The 27,270-nt window shown below is 35.4% G+C and overlaps 1 protein-coding gene across 11 annotated transcripts in view; it reads right to left on the bottom strand.

Annotated features, from left to right (window-relative positions):
* The window catches only part of ASXL3 (ASXL transcriptional regulator 3), a 182,091-nt gene that overhangs the window by 42,612 nt on the left and 112,209 nt on the right, over nt 1-27,270 (bottom strand). For 8 of the 11 annotated variants that reach the window (XM_077900395.1, XM_077900397.1, XM_077900396.1 and 5 more), the window contains one exon: nt 23,738-23,901. In XM_077900395.1, the coding sequence (XP_077756521.1) occupies nt 23,738-23,901 (164 nt within the window). Of the gene's footprint in view, nt 1-12,091; nt 12,151-20,785; nt 20,848-21,513; nt 21,729-23,737; nt 23,902-27,270 lie in introns of those variants that run through there. The other 3 variants (XM_077900406.1, XM_077900404.1, XM_077900405.1) reach the window with 3 other exon arrangements.

Below are 27,270 nucleotides of genomic sequence, written 5' to 3'. Positions count from 1 at the left end.
TGAAACTATTGCTAATTACAGTTTTCTAGCTGGCCTTAATGAGGCACAAATGAAACATGGAGCAGCAAGAAGAAAAATAATACATTTTATCCAGATTGAAAGCCAGACTTGGCTTTTAAGTCAGACCTACCAATCTCAGGACAACACTGGTAAGGGGTAGTGGTGGGAGTGGAGATACCTGGGAAGTAGTGGTGAGAAGGAAAAGCAAGGTAACTCTAGTTCTGTGCGATAGACCAGATGGGCTTACTGCAGAGTCATATTATGGGAAGAAGAACAGCATTCTGTTTTGTTTTGTTTTGTTTTAATTTTTTCAACTCTTTGTTGAAGTGTAACATATATAGAAAGTGAACAAATCACAACTACATAGCTTGATTCATTTTCACAAACTCATCACTCTCCTGTTACCAGTGTCCATATTAAGAAACAGAACAGTAACAACACTCAGAAGTGCCACCTCCCAAGTACTAATCCTCAAGGATAATATAACAACATAGATTAGTTTCACTTGTCTTTGATCTTAATAGTGATGGAATTAGACACACATTTACTTCTGTGTCAAAGACTCTTGCTCCACATGTTGCTGAGGTTCATCCATTCTACTACATTCAGCTGTAGATCATTCATTCTCATTGTTGTAAATTCAAGCACTGAAATATATAGAAATTCATCCATTCTGCTGTTCATGGGTATTTCAATCATTTCCAGTTTTTTAATCTTGTGAACAGTATGACTATAACAAATTTTGCTCATTTTTTTGGTAAATCTATAGATGATTCCATTGGATATAAATGTGGGAATTTAAATGCTCAATCAGCTTTAATAAATACTGTCAAATAATTTCTTCAAAATGCTTATATACTCCCATTAAAGTGATAGCTCCATGAGCTTCACTTCTTCATCAATATTTTAATTGTCTATGTGTGATTTTCATTTTTGTTTGTCATACTAGCCATCTTCCTGGGTGTGTGGTTGTACTGAATCATGGCTTCATTTGTGCTTTCTTGATGACTAATGAAGCTGAGCACCTTTTATATATTTATTGGCCTTTTGAAATAACATACTTTTTTGAAGTGCCAGCTCAAGTGTTTTGCCTAAATCGATAAAAATTATTAGTATTAACAAGTAAATTTAGTGAGACTTTTGGATCACAATCCATAGAAATCAATGTCACCATTAAATGACAGGTCCAAAGATAAAGTAAAAATTTGGAAAGATACTAGTATATACAATAGCATGAAAAATACTTTGGAATAAATAAGCCCAAATGAAGATGTGTGAGACCTCTATACCAGTGGTACTCAACCTCTTAGCCTTGGGAAATTTGCCCCTTCGGGAACACTGGGTAATAGCTAGAGAAAATTTTTAATTATTAGAACTGGATGTAGGGGACCCTACTGACATCTAGTAGGGTCGAACCCAGGTATGCTGACAAATATCTTACAGTGTGCAAACCAGCCCCTCTAAGCCTATTCCCTAGTCCCTCCACCTAACCAAAGGTGATCCAGTGCAAAATATCTTTAATGCTGAGGGTTTAGAACCCTGTTGTATACTGAAAACTATAAAATGTTAAAAAAAAAAATAAAGATTTAAGTAAACGGCAGGAATGGAGTATACAATGTTTATGGATTGGAAGACTTACCACTCTACAAATGTCAGAAGGGTATGAGGAAATTCTCTGGAGTAATGAATATTACTTATCCATCTTGGATATGTCAAATTATTAACTTGGAAACTGTCAATATGTGCAGGTTTTGTTAATTATACTTCAATAGAACTTAATTCTTTTTTATTCTCAAAAAGTCATAATTTACAAAAAGTGAATTTGAGAGAAGTTGTACAACATCTGCTAAAGGATTTGAATCTGTAATTTAAAGTCCTCCACAGAGATATCCAGACCTACATAACTTTGAGTGAATTTTTCGAAACATTTTAAAAATAAATGATAATCTTACACAAACTGTTAATCAAATAGAACATTTACTAAGTGATTTTAAGAGGCCAGCATTACCTTTACTAGCAAAACCTGACAAAGACATCACCAGAAAACATATTGCAAGGACTTGATCATAAATGTAAATATCCTAAACAAAATATTAGCAAATTGGATTTATATGTGTGTGTTTTGTTTATTCTAGGAATACAAAGTTTGATATCTGAAAAGCAACTGGTCATTTACCACAATAATATAATAAAGGAGAAAATAATCATCTCTATAGATGCAGAAAATTTACCCTTTGTGATTAAAACATAGAAAACTAGAACAACGAACCCTCCTTAATATGATAAAAAGTTTATTTTAAAAATCCGCATTAAGCTTCCTGCATAAAGTTGAAATAGTAAAATATTTTTCCCTGAAATTGAAAGCAAGAAACAGATAGCAGATATCACCACTTCTATTCAACACTTGTACTGAAGATATAATTCCGTGCAACAATGTAATAAAGACGTTAAGTATTTTAAAAGAATAAATAAAACTGTAATTATTATAGACAACATAATTGTATACTCAGAGAGTCCAAAAGAAACTATACACTTTAAAATTAATGAGTTAGCACATTCACTGGGAAAAATCAATACACAAAAGTTTATTTCTATATTATCAACAAGAAATAGAAACAACTTATAATACCAGCAAAAAACAGCAGACATGTAGGAACAAACCTCTTGAAAAGCGTAAAAGACCTTGCCCAAGAAGTTAAAGAAAACCTAAATAAATAAAAGGACAAACTATATTCATGGGTGATAAGACAGAATGTGGTAAAAGTTTCAATTCTTCTCCAAACTATTCTATATATCAGATGCATTCCCTCATCAAAAGCTATGTAGTTTTATGGAAATTCATACTATTTTTCAAAATTTCTATGAAAATACAAAGGGCCACTGAAAACCAATGGAAAAAAAAAAAACAGAGTTGGTGGACTGTCTCTACCAGATATTAAGCTGCCAATAATCAAAATAAAATGATTTGGTTCAAGAAGAGACAAAAGACCAATGTAAAAGAAAGGAAAAGTGTCCACAATAGATGCACATGTATCTTGTCACTTGTTTTTTTAAACAAAGGTGACATCACATTGCAGTGGAAGAAAGGATAGCCTTTTTAATGAAACATGTTTGGCAAACTGAATATCATCTAAAACAAATCAAACAATCTGTGCCTCATCATACTCATATTCAACTGCAAGTGGTCTGTAGATTTAAATCTAAAGGTATCATAAGGACATTTGTCATCATGACACAAAAAAGCTTATTTAAAAAAATCAACAAATTGGGATACATTAAAATGAAGAACTTCTCTCCATCAAAGGACATCATTTAGAGAATCAAAAGATAAGCCAAAATGTGAGATACCACCAAGAACTGCCACAAATCAGTAAGAAAATAATGACCTAACAAAAAAGATGGGACTAAAGACCTGAACTGGTAATTCATGAAAGGGGATATGTAAATATCCGAAACTCCGCAAAATGTTGCTCAATCTCATTAATCATCAGAGAAATGCAAATTAAAACTACAAATAAAATTATAAAGATTGACAATATCCCATCATGGCAAAGATGTCAAATAGCCTGAATGTTCACATACTCATGTTGGAATTAGGATAACCACTCTGCAAAGTTATTTATTATTATTTTTAAAAGCTGAATACATGTAAACTCTGTAATCCAGCAGTTAGGCCACAGTCATATACCCCCAAAGACTTTTGTACTTAGGCAAACCAAGAAACATAGATAAAAAAGTGTTCAGAGCAGTATTGCTCAAAGTCTCAAACTGAAAACAACCCAAATGTCCGTCAACAGAATCAACAAGGAAATTATGGTATAATCAGCCAATAGCATACTACACAGCAACAAGAATAAATTAATTACTGTTACAAATAACAAAAGGCATGAACCTTACCAACACAGTACTTAGCTAAATAAAACAGAGTACATATTGAATGACTTCATACATACATAGTACAAAAACAGACAAAACTGATGGTGATAAAGTCAAGGTAGTGGAATTCTCTGAGTGTTAACTGAAGAGGGGAAAAAAAGAATTCTGAAATGGTAGGATATGCTTGCTCTTTTTTAAAAAAACTGTATGTATTGCCAACTCAAGGTTGTGCTCATTTTTTAAAAAATTCATAAAATGATACAATTATCAGATGGGCAGTTATCTGTCTGTATGTTACACTTCGATAAAATGCTTACATAAAAATAAAGGAATAAATGTTTTCCTTTCACTATTCCCTCAATTTTATAAATAGTTGACCCATAGAACTGCCAGGATTAGACAAAGAGGAAAATGATGAAGATCCGGGATTGATAAAATGAGAAAGGATCAAAGCATATTGGAGGTTTGCTTAGAATAATGTAGGCTTAAAATTTTCTACAATTATCTGTAGTTTGGCTTATGTTTAAAAAAATCTAGAGTTCAAAAATTTTGCTGCTGAATATGGTTCCTTTTATATAATAGTAAAAGCTTGTAGTCATTAACAGACCACATTTTTTTAATTTAAATAAAGTTGTCAGTCACACAAGGAATAAGAAAAACATTTTCAGTTATATATAAAAAGAATTGCAGTGTTATCTTCAAGTTTTGGAAGTGAATCTCTGTAGTTGGATGGTATCCCAATACTTTTCTTCCCCAATGAAATATACTCTTAAGGGATATTTAAAAACACAATAAATAGTAGCTTCATATCGTGACAAAGTTATTTTGCTTTTTTTAATTATGCATATGTATTTTAAGACATCCAAAAAGCAAAAATATTCCTTATTTATTAAGAATCAAATGTATATTAATATATGGAAATACATAATACATTGAAATATATTAATTAACTTGTTTTACAAAGTGTTTTTTTTTTTTCCCCTAGCTTCCTTCCTTTCCTTTCAATGGAATCTCTGAATAGATAAAACATTAGATGAATAATTTAAATGAGAACACAGAGTACAAAAAGTAACATTCTGGAAACTATCCCAAGAGAAGATTAAAGAAAATGGGGAAATTGAACCACTTGAAGCATTTCCTCATCCATTAATGCATTCTTTCTTCCCTTTCACTCACCATTTATTTAATGATATCTCTATGTACAAAACACCAGATTTAAGTAACTAAAATTTTGGCAGTAAAACACCAATTAATAAAAACAGATCTATAAAGGCTTGATGCAAAATTACTGTAAGAAGAAAAATAAGTGAAATATATATTCTAAGTATCCTTATCACCTCCAAGCTCCCACATTTCAATGGCATACTTCTGCAACTTATCACATTACTTTGAAAGACTGTAAATCCCGTACAAACTTCTATTCAATAACTATCCCGTCTACCAAAGAAACAAGATACTTAGAAATAGGCTCAAAGTTTATGAACTGCAAAATGCCATTTTATTGTAACCACTGAAAATCTAACATAAATTAGTTATACCATTCTCCAAAGCAAATACAAATTCCTCAAAATCATGAAAAATAATGATAAAGGTACAATCAAAAGAAATATTCTCCTTCTTTTGAGAAAAAGTACTTTAAATAATTACTACAGGTAATTAACCTAGGTATTAATAATGGTAATTGTTAACCTCTCTGCATTGTTTGGAGATAATCTATGCTTCAATACAACTCTCTTTATAATCTTCTCTAATATAAAAAAAGCTTAGCAAAACTGCAACTTCTCAGTGAAGTATAAATGTGAAATGTAATTCAAGATGATAGAAAGAATATAAAGTAGGTTTTTTGATGCATTTTTACTCATAGAAATAAGATGTTAATATGAATTTCATTGAAAAATATTTATTGAGTACCTACTACATTACAGCATATATTAAAATATCAATCCATTATTAATATGTCACTTTTGGAAAAAGGGTGGCTTATTTAACAAATGACTTTGGCATACTTGGTAATCCAGCAGAGAAAAACAATTTGAATCAGTATTTATTATGGTTTATAAGTGTTACATTAAAAATCTATAGGTAGTGGGGTTCCATTTCCATGATGGTATTGTGATTAGCTGTGTGAACCTGCTTTCCAGTGAAACAATCATAATAGTGAAAACTATTTTTAAAAATATTGAAATTTCTGGAATTTGTCCTAAGAGCACAAAGCAAATGAAGAAACAGTTATTCAAAAAATCTAGTAAATCTTTGTAACCACAGCAAAAGTCTATGCCACTTAAGCCCTAGCCCACTCCCTCTACTCAACAGGTTTCTGTTAGGTAACTCCTTTGCAGGTGTTTGTGGCCAGAAAGAGACTGCCTCATTTCTCAGCTCAGTCAAGGAGTATAGTTACTCAGTGGAAGGGGCAGGCCGATTTTATTTTTTTATCCCCTCTAGCCCTGAGTTGCAGAGGCTAAATTCCCAGCAAGTATAGCCAAGAAGTCATGGGGTCTTTTCACCACCCAGTGACCACTCTAGGGTGGTGGCTCTACTCTTGGTATGGCAGGTCAGTATTAGTGGGGCCCTTAATGCCCTTATTTCAGGTTACTTATAGGGTGGAGGTTTTATCCCAGCAGAGGCAAGATGAGAAAGACTAGAGCTATCACCTCTCGTCAATGCTCTGCTATGAAAGCAGAAGAGTCACATCTGTTCCCACTTCTGGAATAGTGGCTCTAGATTTTGCCCAGGCAGAGAGGAACTTCATAAGAACAGAGTTTCCAGGTTGTCTCAAAAGGAACCAGTTTTATTTAAAAAAAGAATGTAGGGAAGTTTAAGCCAAAGGGTGCTCTTGAAACCAAGGGAGATTTTGCTTGTGAGCAATTAATGGAGACTAACAGCTCTCTAAGGGCAATAAGCTAAATAAACTAAACCAACTTACCAGAGAGAACCAGGGAAAGAGATAGATATAAAGAGCCCTGCTGGGGTGGGGGTGGGGGGCAAACAAACCTCAAACACTGGCCTCAAAACAATCCCTGCAAAGGGGCTCTAATTTAATTGGATCAGAAATTTCTGGAGAAATTTATGCCCCAGGGCATTGTTGAAAACAATAAAGCAATTAGGCAGCGATTAATGGAGCCCAAGGGTTGGGTGTGATACCAAATGGGATTGTAAAATTTTTTAGCACAGTCTGTATTTACTCATTAATTTTATCCCCCTTGCTTACCAAGGAAACAGAACACCTAGAAACAGGCTCACAATGTTTATGAATGGCAAATGTAATTTCATTTTGACCACTGTAAACCTAATATAAAATAATTATCTCATTCCCCAAAGCAAATACAAATTCACTCTTCAAAATTATGGTAATGATAAAATAAAGGTATAAACAAAAGAAATACTCTCCTTCCTTATGGGAAAAAAGAATCTCAAATAGGTATTTATAACAGTTTAACAGAAAGATCAGGGAAAGGGACAAAAGAGAACTCCAGCATGACTAATTTTGGCCAACACTGTGTTCGTTGAGAAGCAATAGTAGAGGCTTCACGTAACAGGGAAAATCAACTTAAATAAAATAATCCAGCTCAGTCTCTAATCGAAGTAATAATAGAACAACAGAAATGGGGGAAATGGGAGTGGAGTGATCACTATACAGATTGTACAAACATAACTTAAAATATCCATAGAGAAAGAAGCTGGGAGAGAGGGGCACAAAAAAACAGGTTGTGGCCCAATCAGAAAACAAAATTCCTGGTGAGAGGCCCCGACTTCGGATTTAAGAAAAAAGGTCTCAAAGCAGCCATCATAAATATCTTTAAACAACTAAATGAAGCCTTGCTTAAATAAATTGAGAAAGGTATGATAAAAGTGTTTTTACAGATAGAAAATATCAATAAGAGATAATGACTATCAAACAGAACCAATTAGAAATTCTGGATTGAGAAGTAAAATAACTAAAATGACAATTTCACTAGGGGGACTTGACAGTAAACTTGGTGGCAGAAGAATCCGCAAACTTGAAGACAGAGCAATAAAGATTATGTATTCTAAGGAACAGACTGAAAAAATAATTAAAAAAAAAATCCCACACCCACAGCCTCAAAGAAATGTGGGACACAATTAAATGTACTAACAAGTAATAGAAGTAACAAAGAGAAGCAAGGGAGAGAAGGGAGCAGAAAAAATATTCAAAGGAATTATTGTTAAAACTTTCCAAATTTAATGAAAAACATTAATCTACAAATTGAAGACACCTGACATACTTTAAGTAGGATAAATGCAGAGACATTCATGCCCAGACACATATAGTAAAAATGCTGAAAGCCAAAGTGAAAATTTTGAAAATAGCAAGAGAAAAATGACATGTCCAAAAGGACTAGAGTAATATTATCAGCGGACTTCTCATTAATCAAAAAATGAGGAGAAAACCTCATTTACAATGACATTAAAAACAACAAAATAGGAAGAGATAGATGTAACAAAAGAAATGCAGAAGTTACACTCTTTTTTTTTTTTTTAATTTTTATTTATTTATGATAGTCACAGAGAGAGAGAGAGAGGCAGAGGCAGAGACACAGGCAGAGGGACCCCGATGTGGGATTCGATCCCGGGTCTCCAGGATCGCACCCTGGGCCAAAGGCAGGCGCCAAACCGCTGTGCCACCCAGGGATCCCCAGAAGTTACACTCTTAAATAAAAACAAAAAAGTTGAAAGAAATTAATGATCTAAATAAATGGAAAGACATCCTTTGTTGATGGATCAGAGGACTTCATATTAAGATGCTAATACTCTCCAAAGTGATCTACATATTTAAAACAATTCCAATCAAATTTCTAGCTGCTTTCTTTACAGAAATTGGCAAGTTGATCCTAAAACTCATATGGAAATTCAGGATCCCAGAATAGAAAAAAAAATCTTGAAAGAAAAACACAATTGCAGGACTCACAATTCTAAAAATCCAAAGGGAAAAGTTAAAAAAAAAAAAAGATTAAAATACTTTGGAGAGTATTTGTAGTATATTGATGTAGAGAACATATTCTGAAGCTAGACACCAAACACCATATCATAAATGAAAGCTAATTTTTTTGAGCTACTAATAACTTAAAAAAAGACAAAAGACTATAGATGTTTGGGGGGATAGAGGAAAATTTTCCCAACTGCTCTGTCCTTATAACATTTAGTCACATGCATATTATGCTGACCCACCTCACTCCTTCTGGCTTGCTCCTTCACACAGCCCTACTCTGACCATTCTTGACTCATCAAGACCTGCTGTCCACTCATCCCTTCACTTCTATCCTATCCATTCTGATCTATGATGTTCTTAAGGTCTTGCTCTTCTCATCATTTGAATACACACATATAACAAAGGTCCAATCCGTGGTGGACCCACCACTCTCCACCCAGCACTTTCGGTAAAAATCTTCTCTTCTTAGCAAACAGGTTTGATAATTAAGTCTTTAACTCTGGGTTACTTATCACTTACTTCTCCAACTAGTTAATTGTGCTTTTTCAGCGAATTCACTGTCTCACTCTTCAATGATTTTTCCAAACTCCATTCTCCTCAAGCCTTCTTCCCTCTTCTCATCCTACCCATTGCTTCCTGTCCATGCTTTTGACTCTTACTTTTGTAGGGGAAAAAAAAGAATCTGTACTAATCATATAGGAAATCCCTAGATTTTACACGACCAAACTTCACACCCATCTTCTTCACCTACTTTCTTCCTCTCTTCCAGTATTCCAGAAATGGATACTGCCTCCTTTCTAAGGAAAATTTCTCCATTAGTACTTTGATCTGTATTTCCCCACCCCTGCCTTTTAAATAAGCAACCGGTTTCCATTTTTATCTTATTTAACTGCTCCCTCTCAAAGGAATCTCTATATCTTTGATCACTAAACATGTTAACTCCTCTCCCAACTGAACAAATAAATCAAATACACAAAATTCACCTTTATTTTTAAATCATGCTATTTCCATTATCCGTATGACTATTCCACTTCATAGCCAAATTTTTTAAAAGATACATCTGTCTATATTCTCTCTTTGCTTCTTTAACTCATCAAACCCTAATCTGGCCTTCTTACCTACCAAATAAATGAAGTGGTTCCAAAAAGTATACTAATCAGAAAGGAGATAAAATTACTCATTCTTAGTTATCTGGGAAACTCAGGAGCATAAAATGATAAGCAATTCAAAATTATCAAACACTGAGTAAGGTGGCTAAGAAAAAAAAATAGCTTTCTTATACACCAAATCCAACAGCTCTATTATGGAAGAAAAGACCTCATTTATGACAGCAATCTTTTAGAAACACATTGGCCTCAATATAGTCAACAACTAATTCTAAAATCTACTGCTTCATTTCCCTATACACTTTACATGTAAGGTGAAGGAAGATGGTGTTCCACCCAACTTTTCTCCTTTGATTCTCTTTTGAAGTCCTTGCTCCAAACTGGCATTTTCTCCCTACCATGTCTCCAAAATTGCTCCTGTCAAGATCATCTATGACATATGAAATATGATAGTTAACTCTCAATCCTCACCTTGGGGGATACTTAAGTATTAAATAAATCACAGCTTCCTTCTTAAATATTCACTCCCTTGACTTGGTGATACACATTGGTTTACCTATCCCTCATTTCACTGACCATTACTTTCATTCTTTGTCAGCTTAATCTCTTTTATTCAGCCATCAAGATTTGGAAATCTCAAGCCTTAGTCTTGGCCCCCTTCTCATTCTGGCATATACTCCATATCATTTATAGCCATGATTTTAATTAACATCTAGATGTTGGTGGCTCCCATTTTTTTTTAAACTTCAGCTTCAAACTCTAAACTTCATATTTATAAAGTCAAATTCTTATTCAAAATTTCCACATAGATTACTCAAATGCACCTCAGACACAACCTGTGCAAAATGAAAATCATGCTCCTCAAATCTCACCCACCTCAGTAAATGGCACCACCCTCCAACTACTGGTCTAACAAGGCACTGAAGCTGAGAGCAGAAGAAATCAAGACAGTTATCACTCAAAGGAGAGCACAGCACCATGGAGAGGAAATTCTGGAGTCCTTCTGCTTAGTGCTTATCAGTGCATAAATGTGAGAAAAACTACCAGAGGCCAGGCAAGAACTGCCTGTAACAAGCAGAGGTAACAGGGCCCAGGGCTCACAGTGTCTGTTCTCACCTGTCAGACTAGAAAAACACATGCCTCGGTAGTGAGAGGAATGTGCCAGAGACTGAGCACTGCTCTGGTTCTGCCAAAGACATCTTAAGATTTCAAAGCATCAAACTGCGTCCATGTAACCTAACTGCATCGGGCTCTCTCAGAAGCCTCCTCAGAAGCTTTTTCTCACTTCTTTAAAATTATATTCCCAGGGGCCTCCGTGAACATGCACCACTTCCAGTGCTGGACTGGAAGCTCCATGAAGGCAGATGCACAGTAGTCTCGTGTGACGTACTATCCCTACTGGCCAGTACATGCAGAGCCCACTGTAAAATTTTAATTAATACTTGTAAAAATGACTGAATTCTCATAAATCTCCTTCAGTTTATTAACAGACGTTCTCAAAATAATTTTTATCCTGTTTTAGTAACACATATTCCTGTTTTCTGAATTGTCACACTTGGGCTGTTTTTTGAACTGCTAAATCTTTCCTATGTCGCGTTACTGAACTCTGTCTTTTCCTCCTGAGCAAGAGGTCAGTAGGTGTTGGATCAGTATTAGCTACTGAGATAGTTTCTGTCAGAAACTTTGCTGGACTTGGTATAAATCTTTCAGGCTCAGATAAGGGATCAGGAAAAAGTATATGTTTACTCCAGTGATACTTGCCCAAGTAGAGGTTTGGCACTTGTGAAGAATAGGGATTGATTCCTTAATAAAGAACACATTTAAGGATACATCAATGAGGCTAGGCCTCCCCTTATCTAGCAAAACAGCTAGCTTTTGGACAGAGAACAGAAGGCAAACCCTCAGCAAGCACAGACTGGAAACATTTTCTGCAGTGATACCCTGCTGTTCAGAGACTAAAAGCTAGCAAACATTCCCAGAAAGTAAGAGTTAGTAGAGAGATCTTCTCTGGAATGCTCCCCCCTTTCCTTTGGCTGGATCACTCATTGCTGATTGTGTCGAAGAGAAATTTATAGTCCACTTCAGTTAGATCCCACAAAGAGTGTTCCTTTCCAGGCAGCCCCTTTCATTTTACAAATCTCTTAGCTCAATCTAGTCTCACCTTCATTATCTCCTGCTGAAATTCCACACAGTTTTTGGCATCTGGATGGTATTCTTCCCCTAGGTTTTAGGATTGATAAAGAAATATAACGGAAAAAGCCAGTGTCATTTTAATGGAATTTAGAAGCAGGGAAGGTTATTAAATAATGCTGTCACTGTAATCTAGAGGTTCGAACATTACTACACTGTTCACTCCCTGCTTATAATTGGTTCTTTATTTCTTTACAATGATCTTTAATAAATTTTACAAATGGAACCAAATGTTTTCTTAGGCAACTATATTTTTTGAATAGCGTTTAATAACTATTAGTAGTTCTAAAGGTGATTTAATGAGTAAAATTCATTTTCTTCCTTCTACCCTTCAGCCTAATTTAGGGGTGAGAGTCACTGTATGACACCTGTTCATAATGATCCATGGTGACCTAGACATTAGAATGTCCCTTATTAAAATGACAGGCATAGGCACTAATGTGTTATCTGCCATCTGCATGACTCCCTTTCTTAAGTTCTACTCATTTGCATGATAAACTGAAGTTAAAGTTCCTTCTCTCTATTCTCATATAAACTAAGTATTACACATATACATATTAAAATTTATGTAAGATACCATAAAGGTAATTATGTAAATATTAGATGATAGTACCAAATATTTAATCATCCAGTATGCTTGATCATGTGTAATTGATTGTACATGGCCAAAGACAGCCTCTCAAGCCATAAGGTTCCCACTTAGTATCTCATGTAAAGGAGGAAGAAAGTGGTTTAATGCACAGAATGGGATGTTCTCCAGGTTAAATGAGTGTGTGATCCCCAATTAACTTTCTTATGCACAGGACTGAAACTCCATTTGTCAGATTGTCTATGACATGCAATTGCTTGCACATATGTACTTCAATCCAGTCTATACATTATTTGATATACTTCAAAGCAGATACCAATAAACAGGATTTGATGTTAATTCTCTAGTTAGCTAAGAAATGGATAATATCCAGAGAGAATTACTTCCCTCCATAAGCATAGAGCTCAAATGGCAAGCATGGAAATATCAGGTGTGGTCTGTAAGGATATCTTTGGCCATGTATGATTTACTATCACCAGTAAGTGACTTAGGCTAGAAGGAATATTGGATTTCTTAAGTACTTTAAGATATGCTTTCAGAAGCAAGGAAAAAGCCAGTGTCAGTTCCATTAAAATAATTACATCTCAAGTACACACTTTTACCTAAAGGCTTAAGATACTAGTATTTTTTCATATCTTTAATACTTTTGAATTTCTATAATCTGTTAGGTAAATTGACATTTCATTATAAACGCTATTTGTAGAATAAAATAACGGTATAATTTTTAAATCAATATATACAGTACATAGAGCAATCTCTAAGAGGAGCCTGAGTTATTGCAAATGTATGAGCTATTTCCATGGAGGAAAAAGATGGAAAGCCCTTTCCCATTTGCATTTATAAAGGCTGCGTGACTTCTTTAAATATATACACTGATGCCAACAGAGCCATCAGAAATCAATAAATCACATTCTCATGTGCTGTAAAATGTCTGACACACACATTCATTTTCCTAGTCCAAAATCCTCTGCAAAAGGAACTGTGTAAATGTTCCATTTTAGTTTAATGACATTCTCCACAGTTAAAATTATGTGCATTATTGCCAGTGAGTGCAAAAACCTGAAGAGCACAAAGCTAGATAGGATTTTAAAGAGCCTACACAGTACATATCCTTCAGTGGCTAGTCATTTAACAGACCATAGCGACACAGATATGAATGCAGAACAAAATTGGAAGATTAGTAAGAATGGATTGAAATGCTGCAATTACCATTTGGACAAAAATAACAGTCATAATTTATTTAGAAGCAGTTGGGGGATGGTCTTTTAAGTATTTGGAGAGACAGCCCTAATAGTCCCAATACCACCAAATGGAGGCAGAGATGAACATCACTTAAAAATGATACAGATGACAGAAATGACAACAACCTATTCATCAGTGATGTTCAATCGGAAAGTGTAATAAAAACCTAAATATGACCCCACTTTAGCTGACATTTATTCCACCAGCTGCTATATATTTTTAAAAGGTCATAGCATTGTTCCATGTAGATATTGTTTATAAAGTACAAATTCTTATAGAAAGAAGAGATCTGCTTTGCAAAATAAAGGAGGTTCTAAAAACTCCCCAAGCATATTTTGCAGAGAGTTATGCACAAGCCATGTCTGGCTATAGACAAACGCACTGAATTTATTCAGGTAATATTCCTACCTGGGAACTGAATGAAGAACTAGCTGCAATTCCACCCTGTTCATTAGCACTGACTAATGCTGCTTTCACCCTTTGGTTTCTTTGCACTTAATCTCTGAACTGAAATGCTATGACCAAAAAGATAGCTTTTGACCTATATGTTTACCAAAACCTGATCATATTTGAAGTGTGTTATCTTGAGGCCCTATACTACTTCTTTCAACAACATATCTTTCTTCCTTTAAAGCCATATTTTCCCCTCCCTGAGACCTCCACTCAGTCAAGCCCCCTTGACCCTAACTTCTCTCCCTAAAGCCTGGACCCCATAATCAATCACTCCAACAAGCATCTCACAAGTTCTCTAAAATCTCTCAGTTTTTTCAATGTGAGCCTTTGAAAATCTCTAATCTTGGCAAAATCCAACTCCTGGCACTTCTGTTACCAAGCTAAATGCACAAACATTTAGGATTACTGAAGTGAAACGTGAGCAGACCAACTGGACCCACTGCCATCAAATGTTAAATGGGGCCTCAATGCTGTTCAGCAACCAGCTTTTCACCAGGATGGACCCACAGTATCACCCTTCAGGCTTCTTTCCAAAGCCTTGTCAGCCTCCCGACAGTCATAATCTTCTAGTGTGTGAACAATCACACACCCCGCAGTTAAAAAACCCTCCTTTTCCAGTCTACTCTTCTCATTCATTTCTTTGCTCCTCCTCTCTTGCTTCTCTTCTCTCTGATCTCAGAAATCAGTACTTTCTGTTGTCAGAAATCAGAACCTGATTTTTTTTTTCTGATTTTTAAATCAGCTTCTTGTCTAATATAGCCCATCCTGTCTCATTATTCTAAAGCTTGGTCAATAAATCAAACCCTCTTTCTTCTATCTTCAATTTCTCCCATCAACGACCTCAATTTTTAGGACAAACACATGTTTAAGCCTACCCTGGCTTTTAAGACATAGCCATCTTCTGCTACTTTCAACTGTGCAATAAACATTTACTGCCTAAGATATATATTTAATTCCTCCTTCTGACCCAAATCCAATTACCAAGTCTTGATAGTTTTATCCCTAAAATGTCTCCTCAATTCCTGTGTTGAAGTCCTCACCTCCAGTGTGACTATACTTGGAAACAATACCTTTAAAGAGGAAATTAAGCATAAATGAGGCCGTAGGGCAAGGCCCTAACCCAATATGGTGAATGTCTTTATAAAAAGAGGAAGGGACAGCAGGGATGTGGGCACATAGAGAAAAGGGGCCATGTGAGGACACAGCAAAAAGGAGTCTTTCTGCAAGCCAAGGAGAGAGATCTCAGGAAAATCCAACCAGGCCAGTACCCTGATCTTGGACTTACAGCCTTCAGAACTGTGAGAAAATAAATTTAAGTCACTCAGTCTGTGGTATTTTGTTATAGCAACAACAGCAAACTGATGTCTCATGAATTAGGCCTTTCTTTTTCATTCTATAATGCTTTTGGCTAAGTTCTTATGCTTATCAAACACATTATACTAGCTTCTAAGTGGATGCCCAGCCTATATTCATTCATTCATTCAAAAACTGTTTACTGAACACTTACTCCATGCTAGGCACAGTGACTAGAAGACAGCCACAAAGCCACTGTCCTGGGGCTTCTTTTTTCATGAGTGAAGACAAATATGTAAGCAAGTAACTATTAACTATGATTAAGTACTGGGAGGAAAATAAACAGAAAAATAAGTCCGAGGACAACTGAAGAGGCTACTCTACATGGGTGGAAGGACAAGAAAAGCCTTTGTGAGGAGATGACACTGACAGGGTGGATGAGAATAAGCTGGCCTTGCCAAAAGATGCCATAAAGTGCCTCTAGCAGTGCTCTTAGCAAGCACAGGCGCTAGGAGCAGAAGGTTTAGATATAGGTTTAAAGACAGAATGGCTAGAGCTTAGCCAGGTGGAAAGTAGGAGAATCTCTTTCCTCTACTTCATGCTTTATTCCTTCAACAGAGTCCTTTTCTAAAATAGAAATGAAATAATGTCATGCTCCAAACATAAAATCTTGGTATGTACTACATTGTTTACACAGAAGGCCTTTTTTAAAGATTTGCTTCACCTCCCCTTCTAAACTCAGTTTACTCATTCTGTACCCCCTCTATCTCAAATTACATGTTGATGGACAGCAGATCCTTCTTTGCCTGTGTTTGGGGAGCAAGAAACACCATGTAGAAGAGCGAGCATAAACTTAGGAGTCAGACAAAGGGGTGTTCAAATTTTGGTTCTCATGTCTTGGAAGAAGTTGGGTAAGTCCTTTCCTGATCCTTACTTTCACATAGATACAGAGGGGTTAATAGTACAAACTCTTTAGAGAGTTATAGCAAGGATTAGTGATAATTGATGTAGAAGGCTTAGCACCGTATGTCATCAATATTACTACTGTCACACACTGTCTCCTCTACTCGGAATGCTTACCACACTTCTTTTCCAGGTAAATTTCCTCCATCTTGCCAGATGCAGTTTAGACAACACATTCTCTTTGAGGTGTTCTCTAATTCCCACATACAAAGTATAATTATCTCCTCACTTTTCCTCTGGAACAATGTGTATGCTACCACCATAGCATGCTTCTGTAACTATATGCTTTTACATCTCTCTCTCCCCTCTAGAACCATCACTTCTCTCAGAGTTGGAACTGACTTTATTGATATTTGTATTATCAGTGCTTATCAAGCACATAATAGGTGTTAAATAAACATTGGTTGGATGAATGAATGAATTATATATTCCATTCCTTCCTTGAACCACTAGAATTTGCTTAACCTTCATATTATTCTACTTAAATTTTCAAAAAGTCTGTCAGTCAGGAGTCCCAGCAGGCACAGATGGCTTATTCAAGTTAGCATCATTTGAAGAGAGTAAATTAAAGCAACTACTCACAAAGAAAGGTATCTTAGGGTGCAGCAAACCACCAAGGAGAGTTCAGTAAACTAAAGCTAATAGTAAAAAGTAGTATTTGACCTGAAGGGTACCAAGAGAAAGGGTTTATCAGAACTTGGACAGACAGAGGGCTATATGGAGAGGACCTTTTGATAGGAGCTGGTCGATGGATGCATCATGTGCTGACCACACAGGGCAGGTGAGGGGCTCAATCTCATTCTTCTTTTGACCAAACTCTTTTTGGGGCTCCCCAATAGCTGAACCCAATTAAATCCACGGGGCCTTCTCTTCCTGCTTCCAAAAGATTCAGGCCTGAAGCTTAAAACAATATAGGCCCCTGTCCTGAAAAAGGAGCAGAGGGACCCATGATGGCCCAAAGTGTGATCATAGAGCCTTATGGGGTGAGGTAAAGTATCTGCATGGAGGGAAGCCCTGAGAGGAGCTACAGAGGTATTGCACAGTGAGGAATTACTCCTACACTGAGGAAGGGCCTGATATGCAGGAGGGGAAGGTACCCAAGCAGGATGGGTGGATAAGTAGCCTGTCATAGAGTGTGAGCCTGGGTGTAGTAAAGGAGACCATCCACATGGGACAGTATGGAAGAGTGGCTGCCTATAAGGGGATTGATTAAATATTTAGGTAAATTAAGGTAATAAAAACTGGGTCTCTTAGTGTCAGTGTAAACTATGGAAAGGAAGAAAATTAGAATAAACCATGGGGTATTAGGTAAGGCCTGGAAGTATAAATGTAAATTCTTGGTTTACAAGATATAGATTATATAGATATAGACACAAGATACATATAGAAGTAAATGTCGATATAAATTGTGTTATGTTTATAGATTCTGAAAGATTCATGGTCTTTCTTCTGTAAGGTGTTCCTTGTCTCCAAGAGACAGAGGTAAGGAGGTATTCATTCATACACACATGCACAAAGACTACACTTGCTGTGACATCCAGATTCCAAAGTACTATCCTCCACTACAAGGAACTATGGCTCCTTGAAGAAAAGGTTCATTCCAGGGCCTGGGCAAAAAAAAGTCTAAGAGGAGACTGGAACAATGTGATGTGCTTCAAAGTAATGAAGTGATCAGAGGGCAATGGAGACATCAGAAGTTACAGGAGCCAGCTTGAACGGCTGTCAGTAACCAAATGTGGGACAATTTGAGCATAGTCATCTATTGAAAAAATAGAAAACAATGAACCCATACAGATACAAATAAATGAATAAACTGAAGGTCTGAAGAGAAAGGACATTTACACAGTTTAAAAGAACCTCCTCACAAAATACTATTTAATTACAAAGAGAGAAGAAGTAATTGTACTGCAGAAGACTGGCAGATACATTTTAATCAAATGATCAAGTGAACATCAGTGGTATTGGGACAAATAAATATTATGTGCCAACTAATAGGTGCAAGGTACAAATATTTAAAGACATAATTTACTGGGGGAGGGGTGGGGTCTTGGACGGATAAACAGGCTAGAAACTAATTCTCTAACATATCTTCAAATTTTCTAAAAGTTTATGATTATTTAAAATTTAAAAAAAAAAATACAGAAGGCATAGGTCCTCCTGGTGCCTTAGTCCATACATGGTTTAGCCTCCTGCAGCAAAGCAGAGTGAAGAAGACTGATGGGTGGATCTACAGGGACAAAGGAAAGATATCCCACTTACTCCCCAGTGACCTCCTAACATCCATTTGATCCTGTTGCCTGAACCAAATTAAAATCCATGGGACCTGGACAAAACCTGCACATGATGATCTCTGATATATTTGCTATTTTCTGTCTATTCCCTGGCTTCTTCCCATACTTTCTTATTCACGCCCTCTCACAAATACATGTATTTCTCTGGGATGACTCTTATCTTGTAGCCTCATCAAATCGCACAGTTGATGTCATTATCTACGTAGATTTTATAAACAGATGTAAACTAACTTCATCTCCTTCAGCTTTAAAACCTGAACATAGAACATTTCATGTAGTAGAAGCATCTCAATCCAACATGTTAAAACCAAATTCAATACCTACCCCACTAAAAAAAAAAAAAAAAAAAAAAAAATACCTACCCCACTACAGTGGGCACTGTTAGTGGACGACCCAGATTCTCCCCCACCCCCAATTGCATATCCTCTAAAATAACTTCCTAAAAACCAGATTTCTAAGGCACCCCTAACCTCTATCACAGTGCACTATTTTACTTGAGATGGTGAGCACACTGAAGCTCAAGACTAGGTCTAGCTGCTCTAAACAATTTGGATATTCCATTTCATGGCCAGAGGTGTTGTTTAAGAAGGTCATGTGATCTAAGTAGTACCATTAGTGTGAATCTTAGATCTTTTCTTTGAAATACTGGGACAGAATTATTTTTCCCATGAATGTAAACCAGGGGCAAATACTCATTCTTTGATTCAGGTAGGCATCCTATCACAAAGGGGAATTAGAAAAAAACAAAAAACAAAAATCCAAATTACAATAGTGCCAACAACAAGAAAGATGATTTTTAAAATTAATTCATTAAATAATAATGAAATGGGTTCTTGACAATAAGTGGATCCTAGGACCAAAAAACTGGAAGCCCTCTTTAACTTGTCTTCTAATTACCTAAGCCAATCAATTCCTTTATATCTAAGTTTGAGTTTGATTTTCTGTTACTTGTGGTAGAACATGTAAAGGAGAGTAAAGTTAAATATAAAACTAGATGTGAAAATGTTATAAAACAACAAGAAGTTAACATACATGAAATCTAAGATAAGCAGGCCTCTATAAAAGAAAAGTAAAAATACAGAAAAACAAAATACCAGACAGGTTGGCATAATGACAGTTGGCACTGTCAAGATAAATGGGAAACCTAGCTTCCATATTTTCAAGATGTGATAACTGAAAGATCCCCAACTTTATGGTCCAGAGTCAGAGGCAGGTAGGGACTACACCAGGGGAGAAATCTGGTAGAAACCTGGAGAGCCAAAGGAAGGAAACAGGAAACTTGGAACTTCCAAATTCTATACAAATATATAAAGACAAGCTTTCATACATAAGTGAAATTCTGAGGTATTTCAAATAATTATAGTGCTTTCCACTGGCTCAAATAAATCTATGTAATCAGCTTCACATTTGCATACCTTTTCTACTCATTCTGGCTGAGAAAGTAGTGGTGGTGTTCAATCCCATCTGGATATTTCTAAGCTGTACTAAAACAGCAGCAGTTTGGGGAGCTTGTTGTAAGTCGGCTACTACTTTCTGACACGAGAGAGGTTTCAGCTCATCTCAAGCAAGGCACACAGAAACAGAGCTCTAAATTTCTTGGTATCAAATGTTGATAGGCCCACAGAGCCTTTCTGTCCTCCCAAGTCACCCTAGATAAAATCTCCAGTTGCCTTCTAGACCTTTTACAACCCCATCCCACAGGCAATCTGTCATTTATTCCTACTCAAGTCGGTTGAAACTATGCCTGGAATTCAGTCCTTTCTTCTCATTTCCAAGGCCAATGCCCAAGGTCACAGCCTTATCTCATATCTCAACTATTCCAATTGTCTCTTACCCAGTGTCTCTGTGTCTTATCTTTCTGCCTGTCCAATCCATCATTCAGAGGGCTACTAGCTCCTAGGAGAAAATAAGGAATGCATTTTATTTATCCTTTGTCCCTCCCCTATGTCTAGGCATGAAAATATCTGTTTAAATTATTCTATCCATGCCATTTCTCATTTGAAAAACTCTCTGATGGTATCCACTGGTTTCAGAAAAAGTTTGAAGAGCTTAATCTGCAACCAGGTCATTAAGGTTGTAAACCATACTCCCCATCATCAGAGTAGCTCACCACTTTCCCCCCATAGGATGATCCAGTCATACTGAACTAGTAAATCTTGTGGAACACACAAGCAGTAAATCGTTATAAATGACATGCTCTCCCTCTGTCGATTTCACTTTCCCTTGGCTCTACTTACAAAACACCTATAAGTTCTTCAAGGCTCAAATGAAGTACCCTTTCCACCAAAAAATCTTCTACAATATTAGTTTCTAATTAAAGTTCTTCATCCTCTGTGCCTGCAGAAGATTTTCTTTAATGTATATTTTGATATTTATATTGCACTTCCTGGTTATACTAAATTTGGCATAGGTTTACCCAGTTATTAGACTTCTTACCTAGCAATGAGCGAAGTATATTGTATATCAGCATGAGGCTGTCTTTCTCCTATCTGTGATTTCTCCACAAGATTCATTCTTACATCCTCTGTATTTAACAAAGTATATATAGTACACAGTACATACCTGGTAAATACAGCTTGAGTAATTTACCAGTGGACTAAATGTTCTATGAGGACAGGTATTATGCCTTGTTCATTTACACTTCTCACAGTGACTGGAAAATTGAGGAACAGAAGCTGCTACAGATTGAATAAAATACTAGGCTTAAACTGGTCTTCTGGGTAACCAAAATATTTGGCTAAACCTAGGGCAATCTGTCATTTGTTCATTCCAAAAGATCTTGTAGTGCCAAATCTTATTCCAGGAGCTGGAGATAGAATTATAAACAAGATAAACCACACATATGCTGAGGTGGAGGAAACAGTTCTACAGCTAATATATCAGTCTCACCAACCTCCCCAAAAAAGTTTTTCTTTAACTCCCAAATTTCAGTTCTTACCCACACAAATCTGAAACCTGAGAGTCATTATGGCTTCCCCCATACCTTGTTCAAGTGTTATTTGACAAAATGTAAAATTGCTACCACTGGATGATGATGGTGATGATGGTGATATCACATTATCTTCTTCCTCTTTAATTTCAACACTATTCTCCAAATTCAAGCCCTCATTTTGCCTTTTTGGAACAACTAAAATTGCTTCCTAACAACTCTTCCCATTTTTATGCTTCCCATCTCTGCATTCCCTTTCAATACTGTGAGAATAATTTTCTTAAAAAGCAACAATCTTACTATATTACAGCTGTGCTCAAAAGCCTTCAATGGCTTTGCAAACACAGGGAGAATACTATTCAGACTCCTGAACGTCATACTCAAGGAATCTTCCAAAATTGACTTCCAATTTGTCTGTCCAGATTCTTTAGCACTGTTCTTCCTACAATCTAGACTCCCACAAAATTAGCTTTTTATTTTATATCTTTGAACTTTTCACTTGGTAGATTTCCTTCTATTTTATTTAACTCTTGCCTACATCTCAAGGTCCAATTCAAGGACCTTAAGTTTGTCTCTGATTTTCCCCTTCTGCATATGAAAGCTCAATATACTTTGTTCTTTCCCCTCTAGGCTTACCTGTTTCTACCTCACATTTTGATTATTCATAAATATAGCTTATGTATCCAACTAAAGCATACTTAATCATCAATAAATACTTAATGGGCACTTACTGTCTTTCCATTGCTCCAAAGTATCTAAAACATACCATATTCATAGTAAACATCAAATTTTCAAGGAATGAAGGCAAACCTCAAAACAGAAGTGTAGCCAAAATCAAAATAATCTTTTTCTAAATATGGACAATAATCTCCACCAAAGAGATACATACAAGTGGTAGAAAACTGTAGCTTATCACATTTTAAATATATATGAAAGGAGGCAGCTAAGTTCATAGAAAACAGAATCAAATAAAAAGCTAAGAAAATTTATTCAAAGTAATATGGAAATGTTGAATCAATCTCACTCATTTCAGTATATGGATGTACCTCTCATTTTGAGATGCAAATACATAAACACATACACATTATGTCCATCAACTGGAAACTATATTCAGTGTCAAAATTTATTGAAATAAGAATCACAAGGAAATTTTTCCTAGTTGCCATTTAATAACTTTTGTGAAATTTAATAAAAGTTTATGTGATGAAATATTTTTTTCCTTTTCTTTTGTAAGGAAACAGCTTTAGAAGATGATTGATGCCTGCTATTATGGGTCTATATTTGTATTTCCTTATTTTAGAGGCTTTTTGAAATACAAAAATAAACTTAAAGCATTTCCAGTTATACTAAGAAAAAAAAGATAAAAGGTAGATTATTTATAGGCAATAATATTCATGATGATAGAGTCTCAGAAGGCAACTGCAAACATAAATTTTAAATGCTTTTTGGAAGGAGTTGAGAATAAAAACATTTACATAATTTCTTAGAAACCCTGGCTTTTTATTGCTGCACTTCAATATTCCCTTCAGGCAAAGGAGCAGCTACTTCAAAGATTTATTTGATAATGGAATGTTTGATTTCTTTGTTTTCCTTTCCAATGTGGAAAGGTCTATTGTTTTCACTCTATAGCAACATGCTATATTTTAACATTTGAATGGGCTCTCTACTGATAATAAAAATGGTTCTCTTTTGGCAAATTAAACACACCAATGCTAGCAATGAGTATATATATTATAAATATACTATATTGTTACAAAAATGGTCCATACATGTTTCAGTGATCTTTGATAACAGAACTGCTACTTCACAAATAATGTAACTAGTGACTAATATCAAATGTCTAAAACTCCCACTTACCTGCCTATCCACTTCTGGGAGCAAAAGCAGGAGGTATTGTTGAAAATGCTGAGGTAAGGAAGCAAATGTATGTTTATTTATTAATGCCCTCAAGTTAGTGTTGACAAGAATAGATCCTGGGGTTTCTATGTCAATGTCCTCAGCTTTGGTCCATTTCAAGTGTCCTGTGATAAACAAGCAAGAGATTAATTCACTGTAGGCTTGGGAAAACACTCAAATATACATACACATATATGTACACATCAAACATATTCAATAACGTGTTTAATTCTGTTGCTTTTGAAAGTGACATTTCAGAAGGAACTCTCCAAAGTTTATGTTTTTGTCTTGTCTTACTCGTCTTTTATTTTCATAATGTATACTTTACTCAATATTGTCTGTGTATTTTAGTCAAAGTAGACCAGGTCTAGATGAAGAAGTATTTTAATTTCGGTTTTCCAATTAATCAGAATTGTAAAAAGCTTTGGGAGCATAATGACAGCAACTATAATTATAGATTCTATAAGACCTTAGATCAATAATAACAATAATAACAGTGCTGTTAATTTTAAAAGCGATATTGACAGCTAGCTGAGAGCTGTGTGATTCTCTATATTTTAGGCAGAGCACTGAGCACTGGATTATTTCAAAAGATTCCTATTCGGAGTATTTTGAGAATATAATTTAAAAAGCAATCCTTTATAAAAAAACATTAGTTTCAAGGTCTAAAATACCAATACACTTTGAAGGATAATTCTACGAGTCAAGGTACACTGACCTCCAACAGAAGGTTATGTGTAGAGTGTACAACTCAAAATTATGACATAAGAAAATAATCCACTCTAACAAACAGACAACTGAGCATCATACAGAAGAATTGCCACTTTCAGTTACCTGAGTTAAGAGAACATCCTGAATGTGAGTTGTTTTAATAGAGTATGTTTTAAATCAAGGGTCAGCAAATTGTGGCCCATGAACTATATTCAGTCCAATTTTTGTTCTGGTAAATAAAGTTTTACTGGAACACAGTAAATGTCCGATTTTTAGCTACTGCCTAGGTCTGCCTTTGCACCACAATGCAGAGTTGAATAGTTGTGCCAGAAATCAAATGACCTATATTCACTCCCCAGCCCTTGGCAGAAAAAATTGCCAACTCTTGTTTTAAATAAATAGAGTCAAAATACAGAATGAAAGCCATCTATTAACAAACAGGGAACCGTGATGAAAGAATAGGCAACTTTGAAACAGAACTAGACAGAACACTTAGAAATGAAAATTTAGTTTTTAAACTAAAAAAGTAATGGACACAGCAGAGGAAAGAATTCCAAACAAAATACAGAGCTGATAAAAATATCTACAATGCAGCATAAAAAATGAGACAAAAAACAGGATAGTGAAGAAATACAGAGAAGGGTATAAGCAATCAGAATGAACATCTATAGAAGACTCAAAAACAGTAGATGGAGGACAGGCAATATTTGCAGAGCTAAGGGCTCACATTTTTAGAACTTTTCTGAAAAAAAAATTATGAGTTCTCAGATAAAGCAATACACCAAATCTCAAGAAGGACAAGTTTTTGTCTGATGTGCTGAAATTAAAAACATCAAAAATAAGAAGAGTATCTTATAACAATCTTTAAGAAAAACAGATTATATCCAAAGGGGTGATAATAAGACACAGATATTTTATCAATGAATAACAAGTTGCACTAAAATATCTTCAAAGGATCAAGAGAATATAAGCATCAATCTAGATGATGGCAAGATATAAGAACATTTTTAGGATCAGGCCACTAGGATGGCTCAGTCAAGTACACATCTGACTCAATTTCACCTCAGATCATGATCTCAGGGTCCTAGGATTGAACCCCTAGTCTGGCTACGAAATCAAAAGGGAATATATTTGAGATTCTCTCTCTCTGCCCCTCTTTGCCTCTCCCCTACTCCTGCTCACTTTCTTTCTCTGTCAAATAAATAAATAAATAAAATCTTTTTAAAAAACCAAAACAAATATTTTCAGGATCTAAAATGGGAGCTCTATCCTTTAAAGAATGCTCCTAAAATAATCACTAGTAGATATTCTCATCAAATGGAGAAATTAAATGAAAGAAGAAATGAATGGGTTGCAGAAGCTATGGTCAACTGAAAGACTAATAGATCAGAGGAGCTCCAAGTATATATTAAATGTGAAAAATAATACTAAGAACTAGTGAGAGTTATATAAAGGAAATAAAAAAGTTAAATAAAAAGAAAATAAAATGGAAAATAACTGCATGTATGATAAGACAGCATGACCGAAATGCCAGCACTAACAAACCCTGGCCTGATTTGGGAAGGAAAGAGATGTGGACTAGTTCTTTACTTGGTGAAAGCTCTAGAGGTGACCACTAGAGGCAATGAGAAAGAGTAATAACTCCTAAAAGAATACCTGGGGAAAAAATCTCAATGAATCAAATGGAAAGTATAAAAGCAGGAGGAGGGATCCCTGGGTGGCGCAGCGGTTTGGCGCCTGCCTTTGGCCCAGGGCGTGATCCTGGAGACCCGGGATCGAATCCCACATCGGGCTCCCGGTGCATGGGGCCTGCTTCTCCCTCTGCCTGTGTCTCTGCCTCTCTCTCTCTCTCTCTCTCTGTGACTATCATAAATAAAAAAATAAAAATAAAAATAAAAAAAATAAAAGCAGGAGGAAAAAACTCAAAATTAAGTTCAAGAAAATCAAAATACAGATTTTCATTCTAGATTTTTAAATTTTTTATTGAAGTTTGATTTGCCAACATATATTATAGTATAACACCCAGGGCTCATCCCATCATTCTAGATTTAAAAAGCAATACAATCCAGCTATATGCTGCTTATAAGAAAAAAAAAAACTTAAAAATCATAACGAATACATGAAAATGAAAGATATACCAGGTTGAGACTCAAGCAACAAAATAGTACAACAATATTAACATCAGACAACATAAGTAAAGGTAGAAAATCTTATTGGGGGTTAGAAGGATCATTAAGTGTAAAAGGAATAATTCACTGAGAAGATATAATGACCTTAAATCTGCAAGCACTTAAGCACTCTCTTAACTAAAAAGAGAATGTGACATTATACAATGCTAGTGGGAAGTCTTAACATCTTATGCCAGAAACTGAGACATCAGACCAAAAAAAAAAAAAAAAAAAAACATCTGTCTTAATAAGAGAAGTTTAACAATTCAATAATCAATGTTGACCAATGAATTTAACATAGGGCACTGCACTAAGCCATTAGAGAAACCAGTGTTTCATCATTACTCAGGGAACAGTAAAACAAAAACCTGACCAGTGAGTCACTACAAATGCATTTAATTAGGTAGTTATAACACAAACACAGCAACTCTCCAATTCTCCCATACTCATTATATATTTGGACACTCAGAAGCATTCTTCTAAGTATTTCATACATTAAAAAAAATTAATGAAAATTAGAAAATACTTGGATTCTAAATGACAATGCCAAAATTTGTGAAATGTAACTCAGTTTAAAAGGCAAATTGTATCTATTACAGATTAGAAAAAATATTG

The sequence above is a fragment of the Canis aureus genome, chromosome 6 (genome assembly GCF_053574225.1).
Source record: "Canis aureus isolate CA01 chromosome 6, VMU_Caureus_v.1.0, whole genome shotgun sequence".
Classification (NCBI taxonomy): domain Eukaryota; kingdom Metazoa; phylum Chordata; class Mammalia; order Carnivora; family Canidae; genus Canis; species Canis aureus.
This window is presented reverse-complemented; position numbering and strand designations above follow the sequence as displayed.